A 13,815-nucleotide genomic window follows, 5' to 3' on the forward strand; every position below is an offset into this window, starting at 1 on the left:
CATAAAGCTCCAATTCATCCTCCAAGAAAAAATGTGAAATTCTCAAGAGAGAGAAGAGATCCAATCCAAAGTGATGATGAGCAAATGAACTCATCTCATTTGTATTTATACCAGTGTTGCACGAAGCGCCCCCCCCCGACGGTTCCCAACCCCGAAGCGTGTCTCGTACGGAAGCGCCTAGGAAGCTTGGCCGGAAGCGCCGCTTCGGCTTTTTTAGCCGTTTCCTGGAAATTTGGAAGCGCTGGACGGAAGCGCCGAAGCGCACTTCGTACGACGCTTCGGGTGTCGGAAGCGTGGCGCTTCGGAGGAGGAAGCGTGGAGCTTCGGAGGAGGAAGCGTACGCTTCCAGAAAAGCTTCCGGAAAAGCGTTTAGAAAATCGTTTTTTTCAATTTTTTTTTTAATTTTAGGTGAGTTTGCTTGTTGGGGGTGGGTCCACCTTGGGTTAGGGTGACGAATGAAGGCAAAAAAAAATATAAATATAGCAGATGCTCCCTCATGGTAATGTTAAATTCTTAAAGTAAAAGTGACATTCTCCTTTATTTTTCATTTTCATCCTTTTACTTAAATTTTTAACATTACCATAAAATGACTCAAGATGTTTGAGAGTGGTTCTAGCTTCATTGGACTTCATATGGAGAAAATAGAATTTCATATCCTATTCAAAATTCAGCAGACTTAACAGTTTTCAGGAATTCAGGATCAATGGGATTGTGGCTAAGTTGCAGGAAACGTGGCCCTAGGGGTCGTTTCCCCAGGGGAAACGAAACGAAACGCGTTTCCCCGTACCGTACGGTCTGGAAACGCGTTTTCGGTTGTACGGCCACGTTTCCCGAAACGGAAACGTGGTAGTACGGCCGGAAACGCGTTTCCAGGCCGTATTAATTTTTTTTTTTGTAATTTGTTTTAAATTTTTTTAGGGTTTCCAGGATGTTCTAGAATTTAGGGATATGCAATTCATGGTAATGTTAAATTCTTAAAGTAAAAGTGATATTCTCCTTTATTTTTCATTTTCATCCTTTTACTTAAATTTTTAACATTACCATGAAATGACTCAGGATGTTTGAGAGTGGTTTCGCCCTCATTGGATTTCATATGGAGAAAGTAGAATTTTAGATCTCACTCAAAATCCAACAGACTTGTTTGTTTTTCAGGATTTCAGGATTGGAGGGATTGCAATGTTTCCATTGGATTTTATCATGTACTAGGGTATGGAACTTGTATTTAATCAAGAGAACCAAGCCCTCTATGCAGGGGAAACTCCCAATAATCAAGATCATGTAGGGTACTAGGGTATGAAACGTGTATTTAATCAAGTCAGCACTAAGGTCGTTTGACTATGTAGGAGGAGACTCCCAATACAATAGTGGTCCTTCTAAAGAATGGGATGTGGATGCAGAAAATCTTGATTTGGATCTCTCTCTTGCAGCCTTATAGTCTTTATTGTACTTGCAGCCTCATATATTAATATAAATAAAGGCTGATTTTGAGATTTGGATATATAATAAAGGTTGCTTTTGGATATTCCGATATTTTTATTTTCATTATGTGATCATTCATGAGTAAATGTGATGTAAATTAAATCGTAATGTTTAAGTGTAATAAATTATAATGTATCATTTATGCTTTATGATTGCACATATATATATATATATATATATATATATATATTTAAATATTTTCAATAGATATATATATACATATATATATATACATATATATATATATATATATATATATATATATATATTTGCGTTTCCCCGTTTCCAAAATTTGGGGAGGTCGCGTTTCGTATCGCTTCCCGTTTCGGAAACTCGTACCCGTTTCCCCGTTTTGTGCAACTTAGGATTGTGGCATTTCATTAGATTATATCAAGTATGAAGGTATGCGATTAGCATTTAATCAAGAGCACCAAGCCCTATATGTACCCTAGTGTTGGTGGTGTTAATTGTTGAACTCCTTTGTCACGCGGCACGCCCTTAGCAAAAAATTACCTTTCAATCAAGTCAAAATCATCGATCAAACATGTTAAGCTTTTTCTACCATATTTTAAGTCTTGAATTAGGTAGTTTGATCAAAATTGGGCAATATTAACTAATATCCCTAGACAATCGAGGTAGAGGCAAAGGCTAGACAAGAGGAGAAGAATCTAGATTCTAGATCATTAATGTACAATGGATGTTATATCTATCTTGATTTATGCAAAAATATGCATGTTTTCATGTCTTCTACAATTAATTTGGTATTTGGGATGTTTGTTTTGAGTATAAATGCAAAATAAATATATATATATATATATATATATAGCAGACGCTTCCGCAAATGCTTCGCTTCCTAGATTTTTGGAAAATGACACTTCGGTGTCCCCGCTTCCAAAAAACGCTTCCGCTTCATGCAACATTGATTTATACACTATTGAGGAGTTCAAGTTAGCCTCCTAGGCCTACATAAGCCCCAAAAATAAAACCATATGCTAATAACCTAACTTTTGGTGACAAACCCATCAAACTAGATCACAAATAAAATAATAAGCCTCTTAAGAGGTTAGATGACAAATAATACATGTTGTAGGGCCCTCCAAGCAGCCTGATGAAGTCCATAGGTGCCATAAGGAAGAATAGGACTCTCAAAAAGTGATGGACAAGGGGTTGGCCCCTTGTTCTCCAAACAATAAACCCGTGGTGCTCCCAATGGGTATGGGTGCACAATAATAATCTCATGGGTCTCCAAATGAGTCAAAGATGCCTATAGATCATTTGCAAGGGCTCTGATGATGGTGTAGGTGATGCTACATCATCCTACAAGTCCTGGTTCAGCTGCCAAGTGCATGGTACATCTATGGGGCCGGCTGGGCAAAGGTGAACCAGATGCATCTTCCTCGTCCAATAGGTGAATCTTGAGCAATCTATGAACATCCTTGGGGATCCATGGAGTGTTGTCCACTGTTGTGAAGGCCCATGGCTCTCAACACACACCCTACATGTGCCAATGTAGCCCTGTGGAGGATTAAGACCCCGTATAGAGAGACGAAACCCAAGATGGAGACCATCTACAATCCTGCCTAAGATCTAATGCGTCCCCTAGCCTTCCAATACAAGAAGTCATTAGAGAAATCGAGTAAATGAGCTTACCAACCACGGACCACAGGTGGGAACTTCATAATGGCATGCCCTTTCATAATGGGCTTCAGGATGTGCCAATGTCTCCCAAACTCCAAATGGGGTTAACCAAGTATCCTATTAGGTGGTTTCTACTTCTAAAGGGGAAAATATGTTCGAGGTACATCCTTTAAAAGGTGGTGGTTTGTGATAGATAGGTGAATGAAGTAGGGGATGAGAAGGGGCAACCCTCAGCCACATGCTAGGGTGCAAGGGTAGCTAATAAAAGGGAAGCCCGCACCTGGGTTTATAATGTATAGGAGGGAGCAATCATAGTACATGAGGTGCCCCGACCTTGATTTTTCCACCTTATTTATATGTCTTTTGATTTTTTATGATTTTTCTTTGATTAACTACTCAGGGCTCAAGGGGTAAGAGCATGATGTATGAGATATAACAGTGAATACCCCTTTATAGGGTAGGGTGGTTCGTTGCCCACCAAGGGTTGGGACAATCATGGGTTCCTATATGATGAAGGAGGCTCATAGAACCTGTAGGATCCACGGTGATGACCATGATGATGGGGTAGAGCTCATGTATTGGCTTTTGCCCACATGCTAAATGTGTTTGTCCCAACCATATTTTGCATTTTGTGATACATTTTCTTGTTGAATGTGGCCAAATATGCTTTTACTTTAATTTTTAGCTGCATCAAGTTCTAGGGCATCATTCCAGGCCTAACCCAAGGTGTGGGCAAGGGGAAGGAGTGAGCTAGCCCTATGTGGACCCGAGTGGGAGAAATGATGAATGGGGAAGTAATGAGTGGAAAGGGGGTAATATATGCAGATAAGGGAGTTGGAACATGCAACCAAAATCAGGGTTTCTCGTGAAATACCATCCCTAAAGCCAAATGGTTAGTAAAAGAGGTCCCACGAGACTAGAATCCAAAGTTAATATTCAAAATAGGGTCTAGGGGACAAGAGGACAGACCTAGCCCATTCTTTCTGCTGAATCCCCCCATTAATCCATGCCCAAAAGTGCCCATGATAAACAAACTATAATACTCAATTACCAAATGACAAGGCATATATTTAGGTTCAAGAGAACCACCTTCAAACATACGATCATGACAGATGAGTGAGGGACCACATGGCTGGCTCAGGTGGCGGAGAAGTGGCACAATGAGCTAGTTGGTTGTTGCAAGGGGCTACTGATTGAGGACCATCTTGGAGAAAAAAATTCTCCTAGGAATATTACCCACAAAATGGTGGGTAATAGGGCCTATAGGAACTAGGGTGATGACCATGATGATGGGGTAAAGCTCATGTATTGGCTTTTGCCCATGTGTTAAGTGTGTTTGTCTCGGCCATCTTTTGCATATTGTGGTACATCTTCTTGTTGAATGTGGCCAATTATGCTTTTACTTTTCTTTTCAACTGCATCAATCTCCAAGGCATCATTCCAGGCCCGACGCAAGGTGTAGGCAAGGGGAGGGGGAAGGTTTCCCCTATGTGGACTTAGTGGAGGAATGTGGATCTAGGTGGGGGAAATGATGAATGGGTTTATAATGAGTGGAAGGGGAGTGATATATGCAGATGAGTGAGCGGGACCACGCAACCAAAATTCAGGGTTTCCCATGTAATACCATTCCTAAAGCCCAAAGGTCAGTGAAAGAGATCCCACGGACTAGGGTCCAAGGTTAACATCCAAAAGAGGTATAGGGGACAAGAGCACAGACCTAGCCCATTCTTTCCGCCGAATCCCCCCATTATTCCATGCCCAGAAGTATCCATGATAAGCAAACTACAATACTCAATTACAAAATGACAAGGGATACCTTTAGGTTCGGGAGGCCCACCTTCAAACATACAATCATGATAGTTGGGCGAGGGACCACATGGCTAACTCAGGGGGCGAAGAAATGGCACAATGAGCTAGTTGGTGGTTGTAAGGGGCTGCTCGTTGTCGGTTGAGGACCATCTTGGAGAAAATTTTTCTCCCATGGATATCACCCACAAAATGGTGGGTAACAGTGTCGACATTGAATACGTTGCTGCATGTGAAGTAGGAAAGGAAGTTGTTTGGTTAAGAAAACTCTTGTCAGATTTGTTTGGAAATCCTTGTCAGATTTATCTCGAAATCATGATTTTTTTTTTGGCGTAGCCGATGTTTGCCGATTTTTAAAGATATTTTTATGGTATGTTAATTTTGTCGATGTTTGCCGATTTTTACCGATATTTTCCTGATTTTTACGTTTATTTTGGTTTTCTGGACCCTTGCCGATTTTATCCCGATGCTGATGTTCACAACATTGTTTAAAATAAAATATAAGACAAGACAACATGAGATAAATTATTTTATCCCAGGGTTGTGTCTAAGAACACCTTAACACTTCCTACAAAATATTAACAAGCTAAATACAGACTACTTGGTATATTCAAATTTGAATCTGCATGTACATACTAGTCCCGTTGAATTAGAATGATTATATGCGCACTCAGATCCAATTTCTTTCTTTATTTGTTCACTCTGCCAATTAAGTATTAACTTCATATTATAATATATACATTTGTTCTCAGCTGCACTACGCAGCACTTGATGCAGCTGTCTTGATTGCTATATTCAATGCTTTGTGTTGTGAACCATCGTCTCTTGGAAGTATAACTGACTGGAAGTCTCAAATTGTAAGTTCTTCATTTATGTTGAAAGGTTTTTCTGCTCATATTGGTATTTTCTTGATCTTCAAGAGTGCTTAGTACATTTCTTTATTATTGTCAAAGAGGCATATTCCAATTTGAATAGTTTTTTATTTATACATCAGAAAAATAAAGAATGATGTTTGTATTTGTAATTTTGTCATTTCAGTCATCCTGCAGAACTTTTCTGAAACACCAAAGGCGTCCAAAAATACAGAATAATAATGTGGATTTAATGGGGAAGAAACTAGTAGATAACCAGGTTTGTGTTTGAACTTTTCAAGAAACTTAACCCTCTCTAAGCAGTGCTTTGACAACGAATTAATTCAAGTTGCTGACTAGTTATGTTGGGATCCGTGTGAGAATTATTTTCCACTCTGACTGCTGTTCTAAAATTTAATGTAGTTACTCTTTGGGCAATACAAAAGCTTGGCATGTGGATATTCTTTCCAATATCAATGGCTAGGTCCATCCTTGTATTGATTATTTTATTGTACCTGATGGTTTTTAACAACTTTGAGTAAGCAGGGTAATAGTATTCCAAGCATAGATTGGAACACTGAAGCTATAGTGGCGTCTATGTCGAATACTCATATACGAAGATGCAGCAGTCCAGATAGAAAATGTGCATCGGAGGAGGAACTAGTAAGTTGATTTTATCATTGTAGTATATGTACTCGTACATCTATAGTTACTATTTTTCTTCTTTTCATGGTCTTTATTTCATAATATTTTTATTTGTGGCTTCTTTCGGTGACATGGACCTTCTCATCTTGTATGTAAAAGCAGTAACAAATCCACTGGATTGACTATATGTATTTTAGTGACTGTATGACAATATACTGAACACCTTTGGTGAAATCTTATCATTTCTCTTTCATTTCAATTTCCTTGGAGGAAGGACTGAGAAGGCCATTCACAATAAATATTGCAAGCATGCTATTTTGCACTTGCTTTGTGAATCTAAATTTTCTGTATTAACCATGCACACCAACCATGAAATTGTTTGGGATTCAAAGTTGTATTTAAAGTCTTTCATGAGCAGTGGCATTTTTTCTTTTTGATTTGATGGGATTCATATCTAAATGTTCATTGAGGTCATCTAGATTCTAGATTCACCTTTAAGATCATGATAGCGAGGCGCCTCAGATAAATGTGTGATGTTCTTTAAGGAAATAAACATCCAGTTCCAAAAGCTGATAGTCTTTTAATGAATTTGTTCGAAACGTTAATTTTTTTACTCAAATGGTGATCCTTCTCTTGTAATTGATTAATATCATTGTCTAGGTCTATGCGAGTTGTGAGTTATTGGGCCTCTCAACACCGGGTCTTTTGAAGAGTGAGCTACAGCATTATACGCAGATTGCAGACCTTACTCTTCCAATTTACAACACATCAAAAGAGGCGGGGCCTGGTGGTACTATACTTTATTGCTGCACTGTTGCTATTGGGAGCATGAAGTTTTATGGAAGACCAGCTCATTCAAAAAAAGAAGCAGAATACTGGGCAGCTCTACATGCTCTTTCCTATGTTTTGGAAGGTCAGCTTTCTTTCTCCCTTCGCTCAACAGTAGTTTGACAAGTCAACTGTTTGCATTGTCATAATTGGTGCTTAAAGGTGCAAGACATTTTGGTTCATGGTAGTTGTTTAATTTTCCATCTCCGTTTGTGAGAATACGAATCATGAGAAAGCTTAAGCCAGCAGGGTGGAGTATCCATGAGTAAGCTCTGAGAAAATTGCTTCGTGTGCAGGTTCAGGAATCCATGAACTTATCAGTGAAGCAAGCTAGGATCTTGCTTTCTCATTGGGATGAAAAATAGTCTTATGATGCAAAAAGTTTTGGATGTTCAGAGGTATGCGCAATTCTATAGGTGTAGTGACCAAAAGAAACTGAGAACAGGAAACCTAAAAGGCAACGATTATTCCAAGACTTGCCGCGGAGGTTAATGATGGTTGGAAACAAAATGGTTTTCATGTTTTTTTTGAGGTGATCTGGAATCAGCAAAGGATATTATTGATACCAAAACTATTAATAGAAGGCATTGCAGATACTGTCAGTTACCGGTGAATTAGCAGCCATTGGAAAGATAGGAAAATTCATGAGTTGGTATTTATATGGAGCTAAAGGGACAGGGATGGCCAGTAGATCTGATTTTTGGCGATAGGATCAGAGACCAGGTCTAGTTGTCCAGGAGCCTCAGGGAAGGCAGAGATCACCAGGAAAGAGTATGAGATGGTCCAAATTGTGAAAGGTCACTGCCGAGCAGGTGAACCTAATTCTTCTTGGTCGATAAGTGGCTAAGGCCCTTTCTATCATAGAAAGGAACATTTGAATGTTAAGATATCAGTGACTTCAAATGACCTTTCTTAGAGATCCGGTGGTGCTGTTTTGTTTAGATACACACATCAGATATTTTTGAGTTTCCTGTTCTAATTTTGTATGCATTTTACAAAGTGTTTTGGCTCATTCCAATGAATGTCATGAGACCTTTTAATCTGTATGATTAGTATGTCGATGGTAATGCTTCTGCTATTGTTTACACAAACCAACAGCGGATGGTAACGGAGAGTTAGATTCAAAATTAGCATATTATTTACTAATCACAGAGATTCCATATAAATCGTCTAACATTGGGGTAGAAAATGATTGAAAAAGTATCGACTGTGCACTCAATCGGATACCAGATAATTTGTGAACTGTGCATCAAAAGCCTAGACTTGATTGTAAGTCGTATGGTGTACACAATGCTTTCTTCGTGGTAGTAATATCAACCTGGAACGATATCCCGAACAAGGGATATGCCAAACGAGACACTCGCACTTAAAAATGCATCCCAGTTAGAAAATAATCGTGAACAAGGGGGCCTGCAAAGCATGTACACTCTTGGAAGCAATCTTAGTTACCAAAGTGATGGAGGATGTTATCACATCGACCCACGAAGTAGTATTCCAATCACATCAACCCACCAAAATCACACCCATCAATCAGCATAACCACAGTAAGAAAATCAGCACAACCACATTAATAAAGTGGTTGATATAATAAATGGTTGATATACCATATGCGCTATTTTATAAAATATAAATGTGATTTTATAAAGTGGCTGACTTATAAAATATGGGTGTGATAGTGCGAATGCATAGCCAGCCAAGGCACAAGCAAGTCTACTTCACTTCCGATATTATTGGAAATCATTGATGAAATCGTCTAGCCTCACGAAAGAACCGAGAGATATGTAAGGTGCAATTCTGTATTGTTACACACTAGTAAAGTCATAGCATAGTCTTTACTTGAGCTGCTTTGATACCGGCTTAGCTATAGCCTTCTGATTCCTTTTCTGATAATAGGTTGAAAGATTGTGAGTATTGTTAAAGGATATTTTAGCTTATGGGCTAAGTAAGGTCCTTTGATGAATGTTTGAGGTTCACGGACAAACAGAAGGATAGATCTTTGTTTAAATTTTCTAGGGCTTGCATGATATTAAAAAACAATGGGAAAGATTAAGAAGAAAATTTGGTTGTTAAGATAGTTGTCCTGTTTTCGGCGTGAACTCGATTTTATTCCAATTTCAGCTTTTGTATGAAGAAATCTGCATACAAAGAAAACAATAGAACTTTTTTCATTTTTCATTCATCACAATTAATTACATGAATTGATATGCGAATAGTGACTCTAATTTCAAATTAAAATTCTGTTCAAAAACATGATACCTGATAAATGACAATGAAATATAAAATTAATTATATTTATGGTTTTTTGAATTTCTTTAAATTATATTTATATTTATGGTTCTTTTGATTATATCTATAAGTGAGGGGTTGGGTATCTAAAAAGATAGATCTATATCTTCAATGAAGAAAAGAAGATTGATCCCTGATTATTCTTGTCATTTTCTTTTCAGAGAGCTTGATCCTGGATGATTCTTGTCATTTTCTTTTCTAAAGTCTCTAGAGCTTGAGTCCTCTCCTTCAGGTCTTCCTTATTCGAAGTCTTTATCTGTCAATTATGATCTTAAAGTCTTTTCTAAAGTCTCTGAAGTTTGAGTCCTCTCCTTCAAGTCTTCCTAATTCAAAGTCTTCATCTGTTAGCATGATCTTGAAGTCTGTTAGTATGATCTTGAAATGAAAACTAACTGTTAGCACTCGATGTACTTACGATCAAAGATCTTTCTAACATAATGAAAAGTTATTATCGAAAACTGTTATTAAAAATAAACACAAAACTCAAAATGAGCATTTCTTGTTAGCGGTGATTAAAATAGTGATTTGTTAGAAATAGATAATAAAAATTATTGGTCATGGGACCAAGGCGTGTGCCTCCTAAACTCACAGATGATCGGTGGGAGAAAAATTCATAGCTCTCGATGTACTTGCGCGATCAAAGATCTTTCTAACATAATGGAAATAGTTAAGTTATTAAAAATTAAACACAAAACTCAAAATGAGTATTTTTTTGGGGTTACGGTGATTAAAATTGTGATTTGTTTGAGATACATAAAGGCATGTGCCTCCTAAACTCATAGGATGATCGGTGGGAGAAAAAATCACCCGAGTGGCACAGAAACATTCTACATGCTATGGTTGTCTTTGTCTACAAAGACTATGGTTGTCTTTGTCTACAAAGACTATGTAGACTAGTGTGGTCAATAAAATCATCGAATTAAACAACATGCACAATAAGTGCTAAACAAAAAACCAACATACAACATTAAGGTTGCAAACTTTAATATACATGTTATATATGTTACAAAAGCATCACGTGGCATTGTTGCCTATGCATAATATCTTTTTAGATAGATCCCTCTTTTAAAGGATTATTCTTACAGAGGAGCATTCTTACATAATCCACTAACTCATATAGCCTCCTTTTGCAACACATGCTTCATAATGTAAAAGCCATACCATAAAGGTTTGGATTTCTTAGCACTAACTTATTGTGATCATGGCCATAAACCAAATTCTTACCGAGGAGCATCCTTACATAATCCACTAACTCATAGGTTCCCTTTTGCAACACATGCTTCATAATGTAAAAGCCATACCATAAAGGTTCATAATGTAAAAGCCATACCATAAAGGTTTGGACTTCTTAGCACTAACTTATCATGATCATGGCCATAAACCAATTCCAAGTCTCTTTAAGAAAGGATATGATATGAGAATGAACACTTTTGTCATGTTAGATTTGATGCATTTCCTATGGGTCTTATTGGCTGATGTGAGGATGAATGCTTTTGTCATGTTTAGGTCTCAATGGCTAATATGAGGATGAATGCTTTTTGTCATGTTTAGATTTGATGCATTTCCCATGGGTCTCATTGGCAAGAGTAGTTTTTTGATGATTTTTTTCAAGACATGCTAAATAGAAGATGTTTTTCCTCGACGAAGGTATGATGCAAGAATTTGCAACTAGTTCCAAAGAACGACTCACATTCAATTAAGAACACTACCTCCACTCCATGTACAAGTTAGAAAAGTGTGAAACCAATGGAAGTCTTAGTAGAATTTGTAACTAGTTCCAAAGGCTCAAATTCAATTAAGAGCACTGCCTCCACTCCATGTCCAAGTTAGAAAAGTGTGAAACCAATTTAAGTCTTAAGAGAGGTTCATTATGCCCACAAATTAGACAAAAGCATGAGATACTAGATGGTCTTGTTCTTACTAACCATTCTTTGCATCATGGTTTTCAAAACCTTCTTAATAACTTCAACTTTGTTGTTGTCCTAAGGATATACAGCTTGAGTGGGCCTAATGGTTAAGAGTATGTGTTTCCTCCTAAGAGGTCACACGTTCAAAACCAGAGGGGGTAGAGTATGTATGCCTCGTAGACTTAGTAGTCAAATCGCTGCGCGGAGGTGGGTCCCTTGTCCCACAAACAAGGGGATCTCATACACCGATTTGGTGTATGGCTTGGCTGTGACCTTAAAAATGGATATTATTATTATTATTATTAGTAAGGAGATGATTTTTCTTTCTGAAATCTCAATGAATAGCAAATTTGATCAACATCCTATTTTGAAAATGAGACCCATGATCAATGATGATTGTTCAAGGCATGCCAAACCTAGTGATAATATGACCGAACATGAAAAGGGCCATTATAATACCATATTTGAAGAATTTGGAAAATCCTTGCCCCAATTTATGAAATAGTTAAGAGCCAAAATAACGTAATTGTGACTCTTACCCACCAAAATGTGGGTAACCCCATAGGAGAAAAAAATTCTCCTTTGGACAGCCAGCAAACAATCGTATATTGCTCAATGCATGATGTTTTGCCATGATCCTCCACCATTTTCATCGTTCAGACACCTCTCACTATCCAACGTTCCTTTTGAAGTAATGCAAGTCGTCATTCAACTATCTTTTTAACCATCTTGCAATCGTGATTTTCTTAATGTTTTGGGAAATCTAGCATGGATTAAGGAGTGACCAAGATGATTGATTGACCAATTTGTTGTGAAATCTAGGGCATAGTAATGAGGTGATTTATCTTGATGATAAATGCTTGTGAATGATTTTTACTAATTTTAGATTAGGATCTTTTCTTTACTTAGATTATTATAGTCTTCTTCTTCATCAAACAACAACTAAAGCATAAACAATAAAGAGACAAGTGACACGAAATATAGCCAATCATCCAGGGCCAAAACCTCTCCAACTTGAGAGGAAAACCCAAACGAATTCTTCTTCTTACACAGACTTCAATTGGTGCATACCAAGACCAAGTCACAAGATCCTTCTTTTTGCTTCTTCTTGCTCAAGTCAACACAAGTCAAATTGCCTTCATGCACTGCACTTCTAGGCTACCTTGAAATTTTGGTTCCTTTCCATGAACTTGCAATCTGTACCTCTCCAATTTTGCACGTGGGAGGTGAGTGAGAGAGTTTGGAGATGCTTTCCTCCTTCGCTATACTTGTAGACTTCTCTAGGTGATCTTGGCTAGTAAGGGGCCTGATTTCGCACGTGGGAGGTGAGTGAGAGAGTTTGGAGATGCTTTCCTCCTTCGCTATACTTGTAGACTTCTCTAGGTGATCTTGGCTAGTAAGGGACCTGATTTTGGAGACCTTGGTGACTTTCTCAAGGACTGTTATGACACTATTGCAGAAAGCCTAGTTTCTGCGACACGTGTGAAGAGACTAGCCCAAAAACAATGTCAAACAACTTCGATTAGGTTACTTCTTCCTTCACATGATGATGGTCTCTTTCTCTAGTGATTCTTGCATTTCTTTTTTGTTTTTAATGCTTGACCAAATGCTTGTCTCACGTAAGGCCGAGCGGCCTTATTTATAGTAGTTTGTCTGTAAAAAATAGGCCAACTTCTCCTAGTGACAAGGCCAACATGCCTTAAAAAATAGGCCGACTTCTCCAAGTGACAAGGCCAACATGCCTTTCTAGAATTATCTTTAGGCTAACATCAAGGTGAGCTTGTGACATGGTCTTGGAGGGTTATTGACACAATCAAAATTACTTGTAACATGTCTTCTATACATGACATTGACTTCCAAGACTTTATGACTTGATGACCAACCTTAAAGGCTCGCAATGGGAGACTTAACTATAAAATAAAATTCTTTGAGCCTGAAATCTATGACTCCAACATTACAAAAATAATTTTATTTTCTTCTTTACATCGATTACATAAAATCATAATTACATGTGTCATTATGAAGACCAAACCTAGTTACACTTCAACACGATTTTGACTGAAAAACTATTCTCCCACCATATTAGGGAGGTTAGCTTTTTACCCTAGTCTAGTGGGACCTCCTTTGGGGACTTAGGGTTATGGGGGGGCACTATTTTGGAGACTTATTTAGGTACAATGTCCATGATAGTCATACTTATCACTTTCCATCATTCCCCATATATCATCTCCATTCTTTAGGCTTGTGGCCATTGGTTCATTAGGATTGACACCCTCTTATTTTCATTTGTTTATTTCCTTTGAGGTTGATGCAACTAAAAGAACTTTAAAAGCATGAAATGGTCACAATGAAAGGAAAAGAAAATTAAAATGCAA

At 37.9% G+C, this 13,815-nt stretch overlaps 1 protein-coding gene across 1 annotated transcript in view; it reads left to right on the forward strand.

Annotated features, from left to right (window-relative positions):
* Positions 1 to 8,016, forward strand: part of LOC149174181 (uncharacterized) — a 177,276-nt gene extending 169,260 nt beyond the window's left edge. The window contains exons 10-14 of the mRNA XM_089419220.1: positions 5,676 to 5,780; positions 5,962 to 6,054; positions 6,321 to 6,437; positions 7,080 to 7,332; positions 7,544 to 8,016. Of these exons, the coding sequence (XP_089275346.1) occupies positions 5,676 to 5,780; positions 5,962 to 6,054; positions 6,321 to 6,437; positions 7,080 to 7,332; positions 7,544 to 7,581 (606 nt within the window). The 3' untranslated portion in view covers positions 7,582 to 8,016. The remainder of the gene's footprint in view (positions 1 to 5,675; positions 5,781 to 5,961; positions 6,055 to 6,320; positions 6,438 to 7,079; positions 7,333 to 7,543) is intronic.
* Positions 8,017 to 13,815: the final 5,799 nt, after the last annotated feature.

Source organism: Pinus tabuliformis, chromosome 4_1, assembly GCF_031772625.1.
Source record: "Pinus tabuliformis cultivar Carrire ecotype Pingquan chromosome 4_1, CPIR1, whole genome shotgun sequence".
NCBI classification, from domain to species: Eukaryota; Viridiplantae; Streptophyta; class Pinopsida; order Pinales; family Pinaceae; genus Pinus; species Pinus tabuliformis.